At 39.2% G+C, this 21,849-nt stretch overlaps 2 protein-coding genes across 2 annotated transcripts; one reads left to right on the top strand and one right to left on the bottom strand.

The window, feature by feature from the left end:
- Positions 1-1,515: 1,515 nt before the first annotated feature.
- Positions 1,516-11,749, bottom strand: LOC140234227 (mitochondrial fission regulator 1-like). Its single transcript, XM_072314289.1, has 9 exons — positions 11,639-11,749; positions 10,574-10,676; positions 9,800-9,913; positions 8,799-8,941; positions 7,082-7,389; positions 5,893-6,089; positions 4,641-4,750; positions 3,879-4,071; positions 1,516-2,184 (listed from the first exon to the last, which is right to left on the bottom strand). Exons 2-9 carry the CDS (start codon positions 10,646-10,648, stop codon positions 2,101-2,103), a joined length of 1,224 nt encoding a protein of 407 aa, XP_072170390.1. The 5' UTR covers positions 10,649-10,676; positions 11,639-11,749; the 3' UTR covers positions 1,516-2,100.
- A 1,206-nt stretch (positions 11,750-12,955) lies between these two features.
- LOC140234294 (armadillo repeat-containing protein 1-like) lies at positions 12,956-17,978 on the top strand. Its single transcript, XM_072314358.1, has 7 exons — positions 12,956-13,116; positions 13,366-13,440; positions 14,104-14,195; positions 15,019-15,232; positions 15,894-16,010; positions 17,013-17,087; positions 17,790-17,978. Exons 1-7 carry the CDS (start codon positions 13,042-13,044, stop codon positions 17,976-17,978), a joined length of 837 nt encoding a protein of 278 aa, XP_072170459.1. The 5' UTR covers positions 12,956-13,041.
- The last annotated feature ends 3,871 nt before the right edge of the window (positions 17,979-21,849 follow it).

Below are 21,849 nucleotides of genomic sequence, written 5' to 3'. Positions count from 1 at the left end.
CGTGGAGACTGCGTCTGGCTTCGCGGATCCCCTCCTATACGGAGGAGAGCGATAACGTCAAAAAAATAAGACTCCTCCCGACAGACGGATCTGTCCGTCTATGTGTAGCTAGAAACGATAAGATGCTTTTGCCTGAACACTATTGTTATACAATGTATTTACCTCTATATTTCCCCAAGTGCATATTACTTTTGAACTGGCTATGATTAATCTGCCTCATACATCATCTCCCATAAGTCAATACAAAAACACACGAAATATAGACATGAACATATTTTTTGCAAAACTAACATATTGCAACATGACTGGGGAACAACGTGTCACCATCTGATATAACACACTGCATCATCGTGAACCACTTTATTTCACCACGGAACACCTCATCTAAAATAATTGAGATATTTGTCCGGGACTTTCAATACAACAGTGAACAGGACAATATGCCAAACACACTTCCATAATGCATTCGCACAGACACACACACACAAAAAATACTCAGTGAGGACCAACATGTTGATGCAAGATAAATCATGATGGGGGAGGTCATGGATGAAGTAAGGATGCCATTTGGAGTGATTGTGTTTCACCTCTAGAAATAATTCACTGGAATCTATGCCTTTCCTGGTTCAATGTTGCTGATGATATGGCTGGAAGCCAAGTGGAGAAAAAAAAATAGTATAACTTGGTCATGGGATTGCCAAATTTGTAAAGTTTACATATTTGTTTTTTGTCTTTGCTAAATACAAATAGCTATAAATTAAGAAAAAAGGTAAACAAAGGAATTAGTTCTATAGATTGTATAGGAACCGCATAAGAGTGTAGTGGCACAATGTACAACATGTAAATAGGTAACTCCATTATATGCCATCTTACATCAAGTTTTCCTGTATGCTTCAAGTGTACCAAATTTCTGATTACTTTTGGAAGATAAAACTGAGTTGTGTTGAGGACAAGTTGGTCACTTTGTCACTATAGGAAAGGATGATTTGTTGAACCATGCAAAACACATCCAATGGTCATATCTAATGATTAGCCACCCCTGCATACATAGGGATGTGCTCTGTTCTGTGCACAGGTTAATGAAAGCCTTGTAAGAAAAAGAAAATCAAGTATACGGATGTTAACTAGGATGAGCTACAATGTGGACTTGCCTTATGATCAGCTATTTTCTGCAACTTAAATGAAGTGAGGTGGAAGATATCACAATGTGTTTATCACACAACTGGACTTAGGCCTCGGCACACAGAGCAAGGTAACGACAATGGTTCAGTTTTTTTTTTTGGTGCTATGGTGCACCAAAAGGAACCATGTCAGGTTCTGTTACAATACCACTTCGCCGCTAATAAATTTGTTACAAAATCAACTGGTGATTTTGTTGCTCTTGATTTTGACATAATAAAAGTTGGGGTGATTTTGTACTGAACTGTTGATTTTTTTTTTTTTTAATAAACAGAACCAGACATGGCTCCTTTTGGCGTACCATAGCAAAAAAAAAAAAAAAAAGGGGGTGGGGGGAACTGTTGCCATTACCGTGCTCGGTGTGTCTAGGCCTTGACGCAGATGAAATTCTAAATACTAATTTGTATGATAGGTTCTTCGTCAACTTGGTATTGACAAGGCAGTGAGGTACTTCCACCTTCCCTCATCTTTAAAAAATTTCCATGACAACCATTCCCAGACAATCAACCCTGTAGGACAATTATAGCCAGGGAATACTGTCAGGGCAAGTTGTCCTAGTGGCAAAGCTTGTCCAACGGGGTAATTACTTATGGTGTGGCCACAGTCTGAGAGTTGGTTGCCCTACGTCAGCCCCTGGGGATCAATGATGTACTGAAGTGACTCAAGGGCTGCTGTCCGTCCCACTGTCTGATGCATAACTTATCCACTCCTCTCAGAAATAACTGGAGTCCGATCTCCAAGGCAGCTCCCCTCTCGTGCTTTTGATTCGCATCATTTCTGAAGTCTGATTCATCACAATTTGCCCATCAACCTGCACCATTACTGGTTGACGGTCAAAGCAGGAGTCCATGTCTCGCATATGTATAGGATCGACAAAGTTGGGGGCACTAATTTGCCATTGGTCCATTCGGAGGCCAATCATCACGCATTGACGTCAGCCAGGGGGCGGGGCTGCCTGATGTTAGGCTTGGCTCTGTTGGTGGGCTTCAGGAGGTGGGGTCCAAACTAACAGTGGGAAACCATTGAAAGAAAGAGGAGGATAAGACTAACAAGAAATCGGTGCCTGCCCGGCATAAGGGCGCCGAAGCTTGCGGGTTCAAAAAATGACACAAAAATGATGATCACATTATTATGAAAAAGCTTTCAAAACTTTGTCAAATTATGTCTCACAAAAATTCAGTTTGGGGGTGAAATTTCATGCTAGGGCCCCTTCCGCTGGGCAGGTGAAATGTGTCTAAACTTTTGTCATGCACAATAGGGAGACAAATTCATAGCGGATGCTGTATATTAATGAGTGTAAGTACAACAAAGAGGTCTCTGGATAGAGCTTTCCATTAGAATGGTTTGCAGTCACATTCAAATTTCAGAATAAATATCACTGGGTGAGCCACATAGAGTATGGTGGAATTCTATGGTTAAATTTGCCTGACCTACAATTACATGTGTAGTACAACTACTGCATGCAAACTAAATTTTCTGTACAAAAATGTGTAAGACGAGACAAGGTAACTTGAAAAGTTTATTCAAGATATCACATTTGATGCATATGCGTAGGTCTGTTGTACCACAAAACATCCAACCATATAAGATTTTTGCAATAAAGCCTTAAATATAAGGAGATATCAGTATTTTTCTCTATAAACCATAACTGTAGACTGTTTAGTCTGGAAACATTTTTATTATAACTATTGTTCACACTTTGTGCATTTAACAATACTGAACATCGATTATACCAATTCAAATTTTTACATTAATTGTTTCTATCCCTAACTCACATTTTAGAACTATTTCAAAGCACTAGTGCTGGTTTTTGGTTTCATCTGCAAATGGTAAATTATGCCTTTAACCCTAACTAGGCCGGGGGGGGGGGGGGGGGGGGGTGGCCTCCGAGGCCCCCCCCCCTCGACGTTCCGTGCGATGTATCGCTAACGTGAAAAGCTATCGCCGCGACGTTTCATGACTTTTTTCTGTCGAGTCTCCCGCATCTTTTGACACCAAATTTGCAATGCCCGGGCGCGCGGTTCCGAAGTTTCGCATAAATATGTACATGTATGTCATACCAAAAATTACTCAAAAACGTGAATTCGGGTACAATTTCAATGGAAACTGTGCTTACAGTCAAATTTCATAAAAGCATGATTATTTTGGGGTTTTATTGATTAAAATCAATTAATAACACATTTTCTTGTTCGGAACAATGTCGCGGACAAGTTTCATCGAAAAAACAATGAAAAACATAAAGTAAAAAAAACAAAGAAATACATAAGAAATTCAAAAAAACAATAAAATACTTAAGAAATTTTTTTCAGATAGCTCAATTTTTTTTTTTCTTATATTTGCTTAGGACACTAAAAAGAATATTTACACAAAAAAATGTGCCCATTTCGAGCTTTATTTAGTGATTTATACCAAATTGTCCGATTTCAGCATCATTATGCATAAATTAGCATAATTTAGCATAAATGACAATTTTTTAAAAATCTAACTTCGTAGTACTTTAGATTACACCATAGGCAATGTGTGTGCCAATTTTCGTCGCGATCGCGCGGTCGACGGCCGAGATCTGGAGGGGGGGCCTGGGAGGCCCCCCGGCTCTATGATCTACCTAAATAGCCCGGCCTAGTTAGGGTTAATATTACTTTCAGCTACATTGTACATCAATAGCACTTCTCCTATGATCCCACATTCTAGAATGGTACCTTTATAGGGCTGTTGTGCTTTGCAGGACTGGATTTGCTGCTCGGTGAGCCCATGTTCTCCTTGTTGGCCGTGGGGCTGCAGCTGAGTCGGGCCTGGGCAAACTTCTTCTTGAGGGCCCGAGCGATGATGGACGCCGGGTCCGTGTGGTCAGTCTGCCTGGGTGGCTGGCGGATGGGTGTGCCTCCGGGTGACCTGTGACATGGAAAAGGTCAAAGGTCAAGTCATGCCCAATCTGAGAAATTTAAGGATGGAATGGGCTGTTCAAGTAATTAATACTGGGGTCAACAAGATGAACGAAAAAAGAAGGCCCCATGAAACTGATTTTTTACCATGTGTCTCCCACGGCTAATTCAAACAGTATACCATCTAAGAAAGCTGGCACAAAGCAACATAAGAGTTAAATAAGTCACAACGAAGTAAATTTGATCAGAAGCTTAGACTTCATAGTCTAAATCCTGACCAAGACAAGAGTTCAGGTATTTAAAGCGAAACTAGTCTTGCTGTGGTAATAGGAAGGAATTGCACTGTAATTTCATTTACAAATATACAAACACACAAAACAAAGACATTGCATCGAATAATGACACCAAGAGTCTGATTTTAAAAATCAAACTTGCCATTTCATTTTTAAGCTGTGGAACTTATGAATTTTGTTGAGAGTTACTACACGTGTAATTCTTTACAAGCTATGAATTCAGTCATACGAAGGAGAGAGAATTTGAAGAACTCGAGAACAAACCATGGGTCAGAGGTTAGCTTACCTCGCAACAGATTTCAGTTTGACGGTCCCGAGTCCCTTGAGAACGTCGGCCATGTTGGGCATCCCGCTCCCGGCCTGGGCCTTGGGCTTGTTCTTGTTCTTATCGCGGTTCTGTGATCACCGAGAGGAAAGCAAGCAAAAAAGAGTTAATGAAACAGTAACTAGCATAGCATGATTTTTATTTCACAGATAGCCCAAGCTGAGTATTTTGAAAATGTGCAACTCTTGCTGAAGTTGATTCTTTCTTTGTCCTCTCTAATTCTTAGGAAGCGACCAAGTCTTTATGAACCATAAACCATTTACAAATGTAAATGAATGTGGTGAATACAAACAATAAGTGATAAGCACTATGTAAACTAAGACTGATTGAGAAAAAAAAAAATTATGCATGGCTGAAATATGTATGGCAATATCAGACACATATGAACACTACTCGAATGGGTGAATACAGCAAAAATAGATGTCCTTAAAAGGAATTCCACATACATGTGCACTTTCTTTGTTTCTTCGTTTTCATCAGACAGGGGAATGCAATGTTGTGATGTGGATTGTAGTTGAAAGATTTTGACAAAAGCTGAACATAATAGAGAATCAAAATGATGATGTCGTCTATTGCTATAGCTTGGGTTGGAACAATGTGTGAGCATTATTAAAGGGACTGTACAGCACTGGTTGAGGTAAGGATTCAGCTTGTAATGTTTTGTAAGATACATGTACATGTATTTAGAAACCACTCTATGAAATGTTAAAGAGCATACAATTCTAAGGGGAATCAAAAGTTTATTTGATGAAAATCGGTTTTGAAACAAGGAAGAGCAAAGAGATCCTAATAAAAGTCATGGCCTGTCAATTTTATTAGGATCGCTTTTTTTGGATATCTCGGCTAATTCAAGACAAATATTCATCAAATAAACGTTGACTCCTTCTTGAAATTACATGCTCTTTTATATTTCATAAGAGGTTTCTCACTATCCCACCAGGTCTGATGTTAGGTCTCAACCAAAACTATTTGATCCCTTAAACCTGTTGAGGACGGGCTAATTTTGCTACAACAGACATTTTCCACAGACCCCTGCCCGAGTATGCTCGGGACTCGTCCTCAACAGGTTAACACCAATAGTGTTGATATTGGGCAGGTGAGGTTGTTTTGTGCAAGTTTCCATGTCAATGAATGGCTATGACATCACACTTTGGTACTGAGAGCAAGAAATATTCAGAACTATATCATTTGCCTTCGTTCCTTTTTTTCTCACCTGTTTGATGAGCTCGATGGCATTCAGCTTCGGAGTTGAAACAGGTGGTGGTGGGGGTGGGGGAGGGGGAGGTGCCCCACAAGGGGGTGGGGGTGGAGGGGGTGCCCCAGCAGGGAATGGAGGTGGGGGAGGAGGGGGAGGTGTGGCCATGACAGGGGCTAGGCTCATGCGGCTGGCTGGTGTTGAGAAACCTGAATCTGCAACATAAAAAAGAAAACAGCATGCAAGTATGTCTTTTCACTTCTGGAAGTAAAATTCTAATTACAGATGAAACCTGGGATCATTTTAATTGAATTACCATCTTATTCCGATGGCAGCTACTTCATGATTGCTGCTATGAAATAGTTATTCCCTCATAATTGGGTATTAGGTTTCACTTTTTCTACTCCATTCAACCAAGAGAGATATTGATAAACTTGTTTGTGAATTGGTTTCTTTTGTGATGCTTGTTTCTCTTATTTTTGCTCCAACCCAATAAGAATTTTCTTATTAATGAAAAAAAAAAAAAAATCCACTGATGTAACACATGGCAGTCAAAATTCTACAGAGCTTTGATGTGCAGGGCTCTGTTGCATATCTTTTATTTCTTGTTAAACAAATAAACTAAGCACTAGAGATTGTCATGTCCAAAGAGGATACACTGACATCCTCCTACAATTTGGTGAGATGGGGCTTCAGGTTTTGAATGTTGTTTGGAAGATAATTTTTTGAGATGATGAGAAACCTCTTATGAAATATGTTAGAACATATAATTCTAAGAGGAATTCAAAGTTTATTTGATGAACATTGGTTTTGAAATGGCTGAGATATATCCAAAACAAAGCTACCCTCATAAAAGGCGGGACCAATCTTTTACAAGGATCGCTTTGTGTTTCAACACCGGTTTTCATCTATGGATTTTAATTCCTCTTAGAATTGTTTAACATTCCATATCAATAAAAATTGGTTCCTATAAAAAGTTAAAAGCTGGATCCTCATCTCAACCAATACTAATACCATCCCTTTAAGTTACAACACACAATGTTCAAGCTACGAAAAGATTGTGGAAGAAGAGCTCACCATGGTTACAAACATCTCATTGGCTTGTCAATATGTAATGCTTGCCTGTATTTCAGCAAACCAAGTGCCATTGTACAATAAAGTGGCATATTTTGGCTCTCATACAGAAACAATAGTACAAGAAAGTCACCTGCTGATGTTGATTGTAATGTGACAATCATGGCAATCTGCGCTCTTAGCTTCTCTAGTTCATCCTCCAACGCACTGATCTTCTTCATGGCAACAGGATCATCCACCTTGGTGGGACTGGTCTCCGAGAGGTCCACGCCCCTAACCGTGGGCGTGGCAGCAAAGCTGGAGTTGGGGCTGCTGGGGAGGGAGTTGTGTCGAGACATCGGTGTCTGGGGGCTGGAGGAGTGGCGGGGTGGGGTGTGGTTCAGGGGGCGCACCGCTATGGTCTTCCTCCGCTTCTTTCTGCCAATGGTTCTGCATTCTGACCTATGTTTCATATATAATGCAGGACAAGTACAAATACTGTGAGTGAGAATATATGGCTGCTAACCTCTGAAAATTACAAGAAAAAATGCAATGTGCAGTAAATGACCCCTCCCCCCCTCCAAAAAAAAAATTAAAAATTAAAAATTAAAAACTAGAAATGTCGCTACGGCGACTGGTGTATGCCTCCGCCATAATGCATGGTTCTCCTAATAGGTCTATAGTACAATGTCTTGACAATGTGTGATGACAGTTTCACACAATTGGCAAAATATCAAAATGACAGGTTTGCCACAAATGTGCTGAATGTTCACTTTCCTAGAACTAGGTTCAATTGGATGAATGATTAAAACGTCAGAGTGCAGGTATTTGGGGGAACTGATGATTTTCACTTGACTTTTGACCCTTTTACAAGTTTATGCATCAATGAGTAATTGTCAAGGTATTGAGAAAAAGTATAATTTCAGTATCAAATGGTAAAATAGTATTATCTAAACCTGGCCTTTGACCTTTGACCCCACAGTTCCAAAGAGAATCACTGTTAGGCAGAACATGCATAAATATGTAAGTTTCATGATAATACCTTGAGTTACTTTTGAGATATGGAGGAAGAAGTGCAATTTAGCACTTTCACTTGACCTTTGACCTTTTGGCAAGAAACTTCCCACAGAATATATATTGGGTTATACATGCATACATCAAGTTTTAAAAAAAATCCTTCAGGCATTGCATAAATATAAGAAAAGTAGTGATATTTTGAGGAGTTGACCTCGACATTTGACCCCCTGACCTTTGCCCCATGACCCCCAACTTCCCTAGATAATCACTGCCTATCGGTACATGCATATATACTAAGTTCCATGAAGATACCTTGACCCATTTGCGAGATATGGAGAAAAACATGAAATTTCAACCTTTTTTTCACAAAATAACCTGTGACCTTTGACCTTTGACCCCGTGACCCTAAAATCGAAACAAAGTATTATCCCCCCAGGATATACCCTCATACCAAGTTTGATGCAAAACCACCTCATGGTTCTTGAGATATCAACAAAAACAAAACGGGACGGACGTACGGACGGACGGACGACCCGAAAACATAATGCCTCTGGCCACTTCGTTGGCGGAGGCAGTAAAAATCATATTTTGGTTCAAAAATGTGAAACTTGCACATATACACCTTAAATAATACATCAAGTTTACGCAGTATAATCATTGCAAAGAATTATTTCATTTTTTCTTCTTTGCTTTTGACTTTCAAACCACTGCCTTGTGACAAATGTGTGATCATAAAGATACAAGTTGTACATCTACTAAAAAATGATGTGCACTGACAGACTAATCTCCACATGGTTAAAATTGCACAAATTCCTTCTACTATATTGGATAAATCCCGTTGGTCTTGTGCTCACCTAGATCGGATTTCCTTGTCTGGCGTGGCCATGAGCAACCAGGGGAGATCTGACAGGGATGGGATCCGAACTGGGGCGCAGTCCTCCTCGTAGAACTGGGGCTGGCGGTGCAGCCAGGGCGGCGGCTCAGATCGGCGCACAATCTGCAGTGACACGTTCCACACAAGTAGATTGCTTCAACCACTCATGATAGAAATAGAGGACAGACCTCCTCTTCCTGTCTTAAAGCTTTGGACAGGACTTCTAGTTTTAGAATTGCATGCATTTTTTTTCCCAATGAAGAAATACTGCTAAAAGGTCTAAAGGATCAAAGCTTTCAGATAACATTTCTTGAATTTCATACCACAATACATTTTTTAATGCTAATAAGAAAGCCCTAGCTGGTCAGCTTTACATAATGAAATTTATTTGGATAAGGAGAAAATTAAGAACAATGTGAGAGGAGGTCTTACCTTTCTGCGCCAGGAGTGCCACTGTGTGACAGACATGGCGCATTACAAGACTCCATTATTATTATTATTATTATTATTCAGTGTCAGTAGTGAAAAGTGTCAAGACAAGAAAATCATTCAAAACCAACCTCTTGACTTGATAACCCCCCCCCCCCCAAAAAAAAAAAGACCAGCTGGACTCTATTTAGTATAAAAGCTGAGATCAAACATAAGTCACTGAATACTCAATTCTGACAGGATGATACCGGAACTACATTTGATTGTCTGACTTATGTTTTAACCATACATTGTATGTGTATCTTTTGTTGCAACAGGATCGAGGTCTAATGAAAAATTGAGTTTTAAGTGTACACTAAATATACACGGTACAGTTTTGCAATTCTTTTCTAGAAGTTGGCTCAAAAGATCCAAATATATTAATGCAATTTGTATAAAAACCTGATGCAAAGAATTGTGCAACTTGTTTGTCTGTTTTCATCTGTTACCACAGATAGTGTTGCACAAATCTTGGCCCCTTGATCTTGAATGCCATGACATCATTCAACCTACCTGAAAGTGGACACGGTGGATGGGGGCTAGGGGCAGCCTTGATCCTATGGCTCGCACCAGGCTGCGACGTCGCCTCTTCTGCCGTTTCTGACACTGAGAAGAACCCATAGTGACCTACATGCAGTTAAGGTGGAGAGAAAAGAAAGAATAGTATAGTATGAGCAAAGCTATTATTATTATTATTATTAGACGACAAACACTTTGCTCAAGGGTGTCAGAATTTTCAAATACGTCTTTATATTCAGTGAACTTAAAGGACAAGTTACCGTAACCTTCATATGGGAGAAGCAGCTATTGATAGAACACATCAGTGAAAATTGGGGGAAAATTGGACAATCCGCTCAAATTATGAATTTTTGAAGTTTCAGTGCCGCCACCCCTGGATGAGAAGACAACTACAGCTTGTGATGTCACATGCATAGGATGACTGAAGTTATGAAATGTAAAGAAAATCCAACATGTATGTTTACTTTCCTTGCATAACAGAGCACTTGACCTTGTACCTCTTTCAGAAGGCAGGGGATTCAATATTACCCATAACATAATATGTCAGTAACAAGTAGAGTATCAATAATTGTATGATACAATATAAACTTATGATTATCAATAGATCATTCTGTCTTCATTTTGAGGAGCAACATATTTATAAACATCAGTACTGAGGAGTTGGGATTCATTGTTGTCAAGCCAGCCTTTATTTCACTAAACTGTCAAGCCTCATGCTCATTACAAATTGTGTTTGATCTAGATGAATACTTTGTGTCTAATTATTACCTCCTGGGGCTCATCAGCCAACCGCAGCAGCTGAAGAACCATTCTGATGACGTGGACGAGGGCCGCATCCAACATTGGCCCAAACTTGGTGACAGCGACTCACCTGAGTGGTAATAAACAAGGTAAGAAACTAAAATGGTCGCAGACAATCTCTCATAATACACTAAATCTGTAGTCTGATTTCAAAAAAAAAAAAAAAAAAAAAAAAAAACACATAAGAAAGTTAAAAAAACACACAAAAAAACATTGATTAATGAATTTCACAGTTCTCAAAAGCATTTCTTCACTCCCTCGACTAGCCATATCAAATCGAAATCAGAATGAAATCAGATGAGAATAATGAAGAAATCATGGAATGATGAAGATTAACAGCAAGGAAAGAAAGAGAAAGAACCATAAATCCCCACATGTAGATTGGACACAATCACTCAAAAATTTCTACAGAGAAGGGCTCTTTGTTTAGTTCTATAAATCTTGGTAAATATTGACTGATAACAAAAGAAGATATAGGCCCTAGGCAGCTTATGGCAAGCAACTTGGGCAACAGAGACACCATATCACAATAATTCATTGTTAGGAATTTCCAAATAGGCCTACATAGGTCCTACTACTAGTAGGCCCTAAGTCTGTCTGTACAAACATTTCACTTGGGTGTTTCATCATAGACTATAACGTTAGATAGGGCCTACTAGTAATTACAGGCCTATAAAGTATAATTGAGGGAATTAGATCCATTCATACTCACCTGCACCTGCTCACGAAATATCTTTGTTTACAACTTTACTGCATTCATTGTCAAAACAAGGATCCTTACATCACATTATTTGTGATCTTAATCTCAATCTGAAAGCTCATTAATTCATTATTCGTAACGTTAAATTCTTTCGTGAATCCTTACGCTCTAAAGTAAAACAACAAACTACCTCGCGAATTGAAGTGTATGGGACCATGCAATATAGCCACGCTTCGCGATGGCAGTGTTTCCAATTCCATATCAAATAGACTAATTTACTTGTGACAAATAATTTTTCACATGATTGGTACGAAAAGAAATTGAAAAAATACCTTTCAGATTTCGATGGATCCTGATTCAGAGTGTTCCTTCGGTGCAATGGGATATCTTCAATCTTTCAGCGATAGTTTTGGCACGGTCTTTATACGTACGTCAATGCACAGATCTCTCATTGAGGCATCGTAAGATTTAAAGAGCCGCGTCGAGATAAGCCAATGAGAACGTTGCTCTCGAACACCCTATCCAATCAGCGCAGAGAATAACAATACTCCGCCATTTTTAAATGACCGGATGGCTTCTCGCACACTTTTATTCGCATATCACTGAAAAGGTATTCATCACACGGCTGTAGACTGTCGTCGCACCTTCTCCATCGCACAATTTTGAGGTATTTTACCAGATCTAGGGAACTCCATCAAGACTGGTTTGTGATCCTTCGCAGAAGAGAAGACGCAGAGCTTCAAAAAGTTATAAAACTACCATTTTGAAGGCACTACAGTAGGCCTACAGGTGAACCTACTGCAGTCTCGCCGTCGGAGACTGTCCCCCTCGAGCTCCAGCTCCAATCTCGAATTCTACTGATCTGTAGTGTAACTGTAAGGTCCTGCAGTTGAGTGCGTTCTAACGTGTTTACCACACTACAGTTTGAGGTAGGTTTCTTTCTTCTTTTTTTTTTTGTACACAGCAGCGTAGAAACGTTGTTCTACTGTTGTTAGTAACGTGTAAGATTGAATTTAAGAGTTCTGTCCTCGTTTGTCATGCTAACACTAGCTAACTTTTTGTTAGATGTCTATACCCAGTAACCGTTAGAGATTTTTTGTCCATATTGCATTATTGGGACAATTTTCATTAACGTTAGACTTCTACCTGCATGAGCCATGAATAATGTTGAAACTTGATCATGTTAGTATTGTTACAAACATGAATCTGCCATTAGCCCGACCAGACGCTGTTAGTAGGGCTACGCTGTGCGAATACTTACAGCGACTGGGCTGTGTATAGTCCATGTGATTGTTATTGTTTATTAGTCTGTAACTCACTGTTACATAAATTATGCCCATGGCCTGGGCATGGGGACCTGGGTGGCTGGGGGCATTTCATGAAGCGTTTTGTCTGACAAATTTGTTGGACAAATTCTCAGCCAATACTAGAGCCTAGACAGAAGTTATACAATGTATGAGTTTACATGCAAGGTACAGGATTTAAAGTAATGGTTAGCTTAACTCTAACGTTAACAGTTTGTCAGGAAAAAAAAAAAATATCTGGCAAAAGCTTCATGAAATGCCCTCCCCCCCCCCCCCCAGGCCATTTTCAGGAGTAAACTTTGACAATGACAATTTGATTTTTCATCCAACCTGTGCAGAACACGTGTAGCTTGAGCGGAGAAACAGGGAGATTCCTGCCTTACTGCCACTTTTTCTGCAAACCTTAAGGCCATCCTGATTCTCTTCCAAGCATGGCCGTTCAGGATGTGGTGAAACAGCTGAGGGATTTAGCGAGAGACCCGATAAACAGGGAAAAAATTGTGAAGGTACAGTATGCACGGTCATTCAAATCCTTGCACTGTCAGTTGATAAAAATAATATACATGTAGATCTATAGACTGGGGTCACTGCAGTTAAACAAGGGGGAATTGTACCCCTCTTACCCAGAGATAACAGCAATGACAAAGTGATTTCAACAATTTGATTTAAAATTCATTTTTGATTGGATTGGATTCCAACATCTCTAACCTTCTCTTCAAATTTATTTTATTTTTCCGTCTCTCCCTCTTACTTAGGACCAGGGGTGCCTGCCTGGGTTGGTGCTATTTTTAGACAATGATGACCCAACTGTTGTATCCACTGCCCTCGAGGTGAGTACCTTATTAGGAAAAAAGAACAAGTTTTTTTTTTCCCCCTAAAAGATAGCTAAATGAATATTGAAATGGAGAGAGATGAGCTTGTACTCTTCTTGTCTCCATAGCTGACAGAATGTGCCGTTGTATACATGATTGAAACATTTGGAACCAAGAAACTATGCTTTGACCAAATATGTCACATATTATTTTTAAGTATTTTTAATTCAGTGGCAAACAACATCTCCCTGATTTGTTTACATTGTGTACTGAGTTACATGTACACAAGTAGGCCTATTTGTAGGCCCTACATATTTCTGATTACGCCCTACTCCCATTTTTGGAATCTCCCTGACATATAATGATAATAATGATGATTAATTAATTAAAAAATAATGTCACCAAACTCACCAATGGACCAGTATCAATGGATAGCAACTAGCCTGGTCAAAAAATGGACCCTTTGCCCAAACGCCCATTCGGGGGCAAATGGAATAAATATTTTCTGTAATGCCCCGTTTGTCATTCATTACACAGAATTGCTAAAGATGAGTGTGCGTGTTCCACTGAACTAGCAGTTTACAATGGAACCTTATTATAATGAGATTTAAGGTGATTAAATTTCACCTCACTCATCCTTCTAATTTGTATAATATGTAAATTTTTGAAATGTCCACTCAGGCCCTCCACTACCTGGCAGAGAGCTCCATCAACCGGCCCATTATGAAGAGAGAGCTGGGTATGCTGGTCAGTCTGGAAGCAGTAGCCAACAGGTGAGTCAGTGGACAGAAGTAGCAAATATGAAAATCTCCTGCCACCTGCCAGTGAAGGATTGACTTACAGTTGTTTGGCGAAATATGAAACTACAAAATGTTAGCCAAAAATTCTTGATTATAGACAAAAAAAAACAACAACAACTAAGGAATAAGAAAGTCTGAGTGAGAAATTTCTGTAAAAATTCTTTTCATAAAGTCAGTGCAATGTGACTGTAATAGCTGAGTTCTGCATAGTCACCCTCGTTGCTTTCTTTATAAATACTTTTCCCTTCCTTCAGCTTAGATGATGAAATGCATGTCTTGTGGCAAATGTGCAAGAATGAAATATTGATGAATTTGAAAGAACTGTCATGCTGAAGTAAATTTTGTCTTTTGTCTTTTGTCAACTTTGCAATTGATGCATTAATAAGATTGTTACATATGCCATAGGATTGATTACAGAAGACCTTTTGTTCCTAGATCCTTTTTGTTTTTCTTTCCTTTTGTTTTGTCGTTTATTTTGGGGGATTGTGTTATCATTTGCTTGACTGTGTTGTTGTTCATGGATGTTTGCGCATGATGCCACAGCTGAAGAATGCTCCCCTAAATGGGTGCTAGTTATGTATAGTAGGCCAACTCTTCTACAGTGCACTCCTGTTATAACAAAAATAATGAAATTCCGGTCACAATGAAGTGAAAATTCAGAATGCAACATTATCTGCTCTATGTATTTTATTGATAATTTGTTCGGTTATAATGAAATTTTGATGTAACGAAAGAAAACTGCTGGTCCCGAGGACTTCATTTTAACGGGAGTCCACTGTATTATCACATCATGAAGCCCTCACAGTGATACTAAGAGCAGGAATCTAGCGAAGAGCATTCACAAGCGTCTCCTGGCCCCACCGTCCCCGAGCCCCCTGAAGGAGAGTCAGAACACGGCCCGAGCAGCCGGCGGCCGACTCAACCCAAAACACCCCAACAAGTTCTTTGTGGGCACTCACAACAAGAAATGGAAGACCATGACTTTTCAGATTGACGGTCTCAATGACATTGTGAGTGTAGATCTTTTTCTCTCTTTATTTGTTCTTCACTCTTCTCATTGTGCAGTTTGTTTCCTCCTCCTCCTCTGCTTTTTGTTCCTTCTCCACTTTCTCCAGATTCTCAATGTCCCCTCATCCTCGTCTCTTTATCTCTCCTTCCTGATTCTTCTTTTCTCTTCCTCCCATTTCCTTCATCTTGTCTTATCTCCATCTCTTTCTCTTCCTCCTTCTCCTTTTCTTCTTCTTTTTCATTCTCCACTTTTCCATCTTATTGTTTCCTTGTCTTCTCCTCTTCATCTCTTCCTCCTCCTCTTCCCACTTTCTTTATCTTCTCTCTGCCTCTTCATTTTTCCTTCTCTTTTGTCCTCTGTTTTCTCCTCCACTCTTTCATGCCTTCCTTTTCCTCCTCCCCCATCTGTTTCCTTTTCTTCTCCCTTCTTTCTTTATGCAATGATATACAATGCATCAAACTATCAGTATGTGCTGAAGAATCCAAGTCTTTTACTTTAGAAATAAAGGTTTAGAAAGTTAACTATCTTGAGAAAAGGATACATTTAAAGTATGATTATGATGTTTTCAGTTTCATGCTGTCCCATTCTCCAAGTAACTACATGTACTAAGAGTGTGTTGCACCAGTGACCTAATATACGTTTTCTTGTGCATATTCATCCAGGAATGTCGGAGGACCTGTGAGGAGGCTTTACTACAGGTCAAAGGCATCGTCAGCTTCACCTTTGACCTCATCAAGAAGCGATGCATGGTGAGGACCAAGATGGACCTGAAGCCAGAGGTTAGTTTATTTAAGCCTGTCTGTACCAATGAGTCAAATGTACACAAATTTCACATACAAACCTACGGACAGGTACTGACTGTGGGGACGCAGAGGGTTAAATACCAATTCTTCTATTCTCACTTGTGTGATCGTATAAATCGTGTCATTGCATTTGTATTGCACCTGCTGCTGTGTTAAAATAATTGACTACAGAAGGGAAGACAATGATGTAATAATTAAAGGGATCGTATAGTTTTGGTTGAGACCTAATTTTAGGTTTCTAACATTTTTGGTGAGATAATGAGAAACCTCTTATGAAATATGAAAGAGCGTGTAATTCTCTGAGGAATTCAACGTTTATGTGATGAAAATTGGTTTTTAAATGGCCGAGATATCCCCCCCAAAAAAGCGATTCTAATAAAGTGTGGGACCCACACTTAATTATGATCGCTTTGTTTTACTTTGTTTTTGGATGTTTCCATCATTCAAAACCCGATTTTCATCAAATAAACTTTGAATTCCTCTTCAAGTGGTATGCTCTGTACTATATCATAAGTGTTTTCTTGGTATCTCGCAAAAGTTAAAAGCCCAATTCTCATCTCCACCAATACTGTACTATCCCTTTAATGCAATCGTCATGTCACCTCAATGGATGAGTTGCCTAGAGGATGCAATGTTCAATAATTTTCTGCACTTATATTCTTTGTCTTCTTTTGAGCTGAGCCATTGACACTTTAATTTCATTGTTCCATTGAATTGTCCTAATTGCACTTATATTCAGTAACTTTTTTTTTTTTCATTTCTGTACATCAAATGAAATCTCAAGTCTAGCATTGAATAAAATAAAGAAGAATATTATAAGTTCTCCTGAGCAATAAAGAAAAAGAAATGAGGACATGTCTCATATTTATGGGTAACAGTAATGTAGAAATGTTATACTATAGTTGTTAGTTGGCACATTAAGAATACAGTGGGTGAGGCTATCAAACTAATTCACAAATTCCATTCAATTGTTTACAGGTGCTAGTTGTTGCAATTGCCAAGACCGAGACAATGTCAGCTGAACAGGTCATCAAGAATGAGCATGGAGAAGAGGTAAGAATGTCAAAGTCGAGAGTAGAAATTATGACTAACCCACCCCCTGCCTCATCCATGGCAATATTTTATAGCATGTCAAGAGCTCTACAACTTTTAAATCAAATAAATAACAGCACCAGAACAAAAATTACAACAAGTGCATCAGCATCTATGATGCCATGAGAATTTCAAAAACTTTTTCTGGCCTTGGCACTGAAACAAAGTTTTGAAGAATATTACTTCTTGTTGCCAATCATTCAGGCTGTTTGAGGCAAATCTGTAAATTGCAATTCAGTTTCCCCATTTCTCGAATACAGCAATTGAGAACATGCATGATAGGGAGATGACTTTTAGTTGCAGTTGTCAAAAGTTGTCAAACTTGAACCTTTACTGAGAAGTAGCTCAATAGATGTGAATTATGCAGCATTCTAACCTAACTGCTTGTTTCCAAAAGTTGAAGAAAATTACCTTTATAACTCAAGGGAAGCAGTTTCTAATTGCAACATCGTTTAGACTTACTCAGATCAACTTGCAAAGCACATTGACCTTGCACATCATACCATCCCTACCCCCACCCCCAAACAGAGAGGAGTTTTCAGACCAAATAGAAGGTTTCCACTGTGATAAAAGAAAGTTTCCTATCAAAAGAGTTTGCATGAAAAAAAAATCAAAGCCTGCATTACAAGCTCATGGTATTCCTCTGCCCCTTTTTTTTGGCAGGTGATTCTGTCTTTTGGTGCCAACCCCGCTCTTGCCAACAAGGAGAACGACGTCCTCCCTGACTACCTCCCTGAAGAGGACAGCCCCATCAAGGACAAGGCAGTCAAGCGCATTGGTCAGCCGGACAAGAACTCGGGAGGGTGGCTCAGTGCGGCTGCTTCTTTCATCTCCACAAACTTCTACTGGTGATGGGAGATGAGGATCGACCGTTCTCACTTTTTTCTTAAGATGGACTCAGCAAAGTTATGTGTCTATGGAGACACCAACTGAAGAGCCAAATGATAGAAAGGGGGAGGGGTGGGGACTTGGTAATGGGATATCTGTCTTGTATTGCTATCATGTGAATCATTCTGCCAAAATCATGAGCAAGGGTTGGGAGAAAGCACATTTTGTGCTTGTCCAGCTTTGTTTCCTTCTTTCAGGCATGATTTTTTTTTTTTTAATACCCATGCGTATGAGTGAGATTGAATGGCAATAGCTGCAGTTACATTTGCAAAACTTGGAGAACACTTTACGAACTATGCTCGTCCGTTCGCACTGATGGCCAAAATTTTTGAAGTTTCAGTTCTCCATAAGTTTTCAGAGTTTTGGTCACTGGTGCACATGCACCATAAAGAAGAAAGTGCATGCCATCTTACAGCTCCAGAGGCACAACAAACTGGAAGACGACTTGTCACGTGATATACACTATGCTTTGCAAAGTTTCAGCTGTGTGTGTTCAGACTGCACAAACTTTGTGAAGATTTGCAGGGGTTCAAGAAATATCCCTGGTTTTCATGGGAAGTCTTGAAAGAGGTTTTGAGGAAGTTGCGTTCAGACTTGCCAAACTTTAAGAATTTAAACTTCAAGAACTTCAATCACATGTAAGATTTGCCAGTGTAACCACGGCTTCTTTGTTGTAAGATCCTCATGTGGTAATCCCGAATTTCTATGAGGAACTTTGAAGAAAAGGATGGAGCCTGTTGTCAGTAGATGCTATTACATTTTGCTGACTAAGCCATCATCTTTCTTGGGCTTTTCAAAATCTACTTCATGAGCGTTGTGTCAAACATGAATGGCCCTCTAGTGCTAATCTTGGGCCCTTTACACTTGTGCCATGAGAAATTCGTAGCAGGTTTATTCATTACCCAAACTAGATCTCGAGTCTTATTAACTAGAGATGATTCTGCAATTAATGGCAAGATTACAATAACATATTGACTGCTCAAATCACCAGAGGTCTAGTCCAGCCATTTACATAAATTCATCTTAAATGTAGCCAACTCAATCTTCATACTGACATGCTTCAGGCTACTTACCTGGCATTGGAGTTGATTGCAAATCAAAGCTGCGCACAATTCAGTACAGGAATTCTCGTATACATGTACATAATTGTATTCGAGCAGGGCCATCCTTCCAAATCCATGGTATTCCCACACTGCCAGGTCCTAAACATTACTTGTAATATACACACAGCTAGACTTCCATTGTGGTCACCTGTCTTTAGCAGCCACCTGCTAATGGTGCCTGGTCCGGTGCGACCAGCAGTTCCACTTTCAATATCTTGAAAGAGGCCACTCATTTGATCTGAAGATACAATATGTCCCCCACCCCACCCCCTTTAAAATGATATTTAAAAAAAAGGAGAAAAACATTTAGTCTCTCATGCATAGCACATGAACTTAATATATATTTGAATGACTGTTATTATAATTCCATTTCCAAATTGTAGACAGACTTTTAATCTCTAGCTAGAAGTCATTATTTAATCCCCCTTTTTTTTTTCACCCGAAATCATTTGACGTATCGAGTGCTACTTATCTGAACAAAAACATTTTGATTTTATCATTTATCACTTTGAGTAACTTCCTCCCTCTTCCTCTGTGGAACCTTGTTCTAATTACGTCAAATATAGCAAGATACATGTACCTGATTTTACGTAATAGGGCCTAATCTTGTAGACCTGTGCCATTCCTGTTTTATCATTTTGTTTTTTCAGCTCTGATATACATGTAACAAGCTACCAGATACGAGGCCTTTTATTGGTCCCAAGCAGCTCATTAAAATGAGATTCACCTGTGAAAACATTGTCATGTAACTGGTATGGGGTGGGGGGGGGGAGGGATTGTATACCGTATGCCCCCCCCCCCCCCAAAAAAAAAAAAAAAAAAAATTACAACGGGACCCTCTGCAATGATAACTTTAAAAATAGTGAATCAATCCAAATACAATTTCAGGGTATGAAACTATAACTTATTACTCACATCTTTCAGAAAACCCCATTCAATTTGCTTCAGTGGTCAAAGAGAAATGAGGATTTTTGTAGAACATGTCAGGAATCCTTTCCCTCCAAGTTCTATCCATTGTGTTCACATATTAATGTGCACTTCTAAGAGCATCCAAGTGCTAAACGTGCAGAATCAGACCCATGGCATGCTTTACAATGATCCACATTTCTCCATGACCACTTAACCATATTGAATGGGGTTTTCTGCAGAATAAAGCAAAGATGTTATATTTCAAGACCCTGAAATTGCAGTCAGACAGTTTAATCATATGGAAGTTATCAATGCAAAAATCTGGTTGTAATTTTTTAGGGACATACTGTACTTCACAACTTCTTAAAGGTATGGCCAGACAGAAAGCGATTGAAATGAGATTTAATTTGAAACTAGAGAAGCACTCTGAGAGTGCAGACCTCTGCCAAGCATGCAGCTCATTTCCACCACTGCTCTTGTTCTTCCATTAGAGATATCAGTGATTACCACCCGGCACCCATACGTACTTATAGCATGACAAATATGTGCTGAAAGTCTCCCAATTTTCCAATATAGAAGCCTTTGTTACATCATAAACCTTCAGCTGCGTGGCGCGCCTTGCCCTAACAGAAACTAGAGCACCCACTTTAGTGCGCGCATGCAAACCTCAAATACGCGCAGCCTGAACTCCCAAGTTCATTGACCCTACCTGCCAAAATATCAAAAATCCTTCATAAATTCCCCCAAATTTCTCGGATCACTCCCAAAAGTTAATCGTTTGTTACTTACGTCATTCTGAACCTTTCCTGCAAGTCTCATCTCAATCTGTTTGCTACTTTTGAGTTATTTTGCACACGGACAAACAAACAAACAAACAAACCAACGGTAACGAAAACATGACCTCCCCCCTTGGCGGAGGTGATAATGTAACAATAGTATATATTGCACACATGGTCATTAGGTAGTATGGCGACCTGAAGATAGATATGTCAAAATTATGGACAAATGATAAATGCTGTAATGTAAGATGGTGCTTGTGTCTATCCATGCATATACAAAATCAATGATAGTGTTGGCCCTTGTATGTGCATAAGTTGTGTTTATTGATGACAGTGTATATTTTGTAAATATGGTGATTCCTTTTTCAATTACGTTGTAAATAAAATCCATGTAACAAAGGAAAAGAAATGTCTCTCATGTTGGCTTGTACTTTGAGTTCTCTCCCCTTAAAGGTATTGTTTACCATTGGGAGCAGTAATTTAAAAAATGTTCAAGTTATCACATTTTACGCATATATTATGTGTAGGTCAGTTGTATCACAAAACATTACCACATCTTTACAAAGGTCGCAATAATGCCCCAATGTAAGGAGATATCACTAATTTTCTCCATAAACCATAATTGCAAACCGTTTAGTCTAGAAACAATTTTATTATAATCGGCCTACATTGTTCACATTTTGTATATTAACAACATTGTACTTCATTGATTATACTGACTCACATTTTTACACTGTTTGTTTCTTTTCTATACTTGCATTTTTGAAGCACTAAAGCTAGGTTTTGTTTAATCTGCAAATGGTAAAAAATGCCTTTAAGATGATTTAGGACTACAATGCATGAACTTGTGTTGTCGTGCATCGTGCATTTCACTTGCATAAGAAAAACCCTAATACAATGTATAAGCATTTGATTTACAAGTACGATTCTTTCGTTCTTTACAAAAAATACAATGAACTGCAGCAATCATAACTCTCATTGTAAAATCCTATGCAAAGATCCCCCACCCTATAACCTCAGTAGCCCCACAACATGAGCATACAA

The sequence above is a fragment of the Diadema setosum genome, chromosome 10 (genome assembly GCF_964275005.1).
Source record: "Diadema setosum chromosome 10, eeDiaSeto1, whole genome shotgun sequence".
NCBI classification, from domain to species: domain Eukaryota; kingdom Metazoa; phylum Echinodermata; class Echinoidea; order Diadematoida; family Diadematidae; genus Diadema; species Diadema setosum.
Note: the sequence above shows the minus strand (reverse complement) of the source record. Positions and strands in the feature narration are given on the sequence as shown.

Bases quoted from the DNA above. Each gene is read 5' to 3' on its own strand.
- LOC140234227 (XM_072314289.1), bottom strand. From the start codon at position 10,648: ATGTTGGATGCGGCCCTCGTCCACGTCATCAGAATGGTTCTTCAGCTG. The intron at 7,390-8,798 runs GTGAGCACAAGA...TATGAAACATAG, and splicing joins GACAAGGAAATCCGATCTAG to GTCAGAATGCAGAACCATTG. The intron at 6,090-7,081 runs GTGACTTTCTTG...TTTATGTTGCAG, and splicing joins ATTACAATCAACATCAGCAG to ATTCAGGTTTCTCAACACCA.
- LOC140234294 (XM_072314358.1), top strand. From the start codon at position 13,042: ATGGCCGTTCAGGATGTGGTGAAACAGCTGAGGGATTTAGCGAGAGAC. The intron at 13,117-13,365 runs GTACAGTATGCA...CCTCTTACTTAG, and splicing joins ACAGGGAAAAAATTGTGAAG to GACCAGGGGTGCCTGCCTGG. The intron at 13,441-14,103 runs GTGAGTACCTTA...ATGTCCACTCAG, and splicing joins TTGTATCCACTGCCCTCGAG to GCCCTCCACTACCTGGCAGA.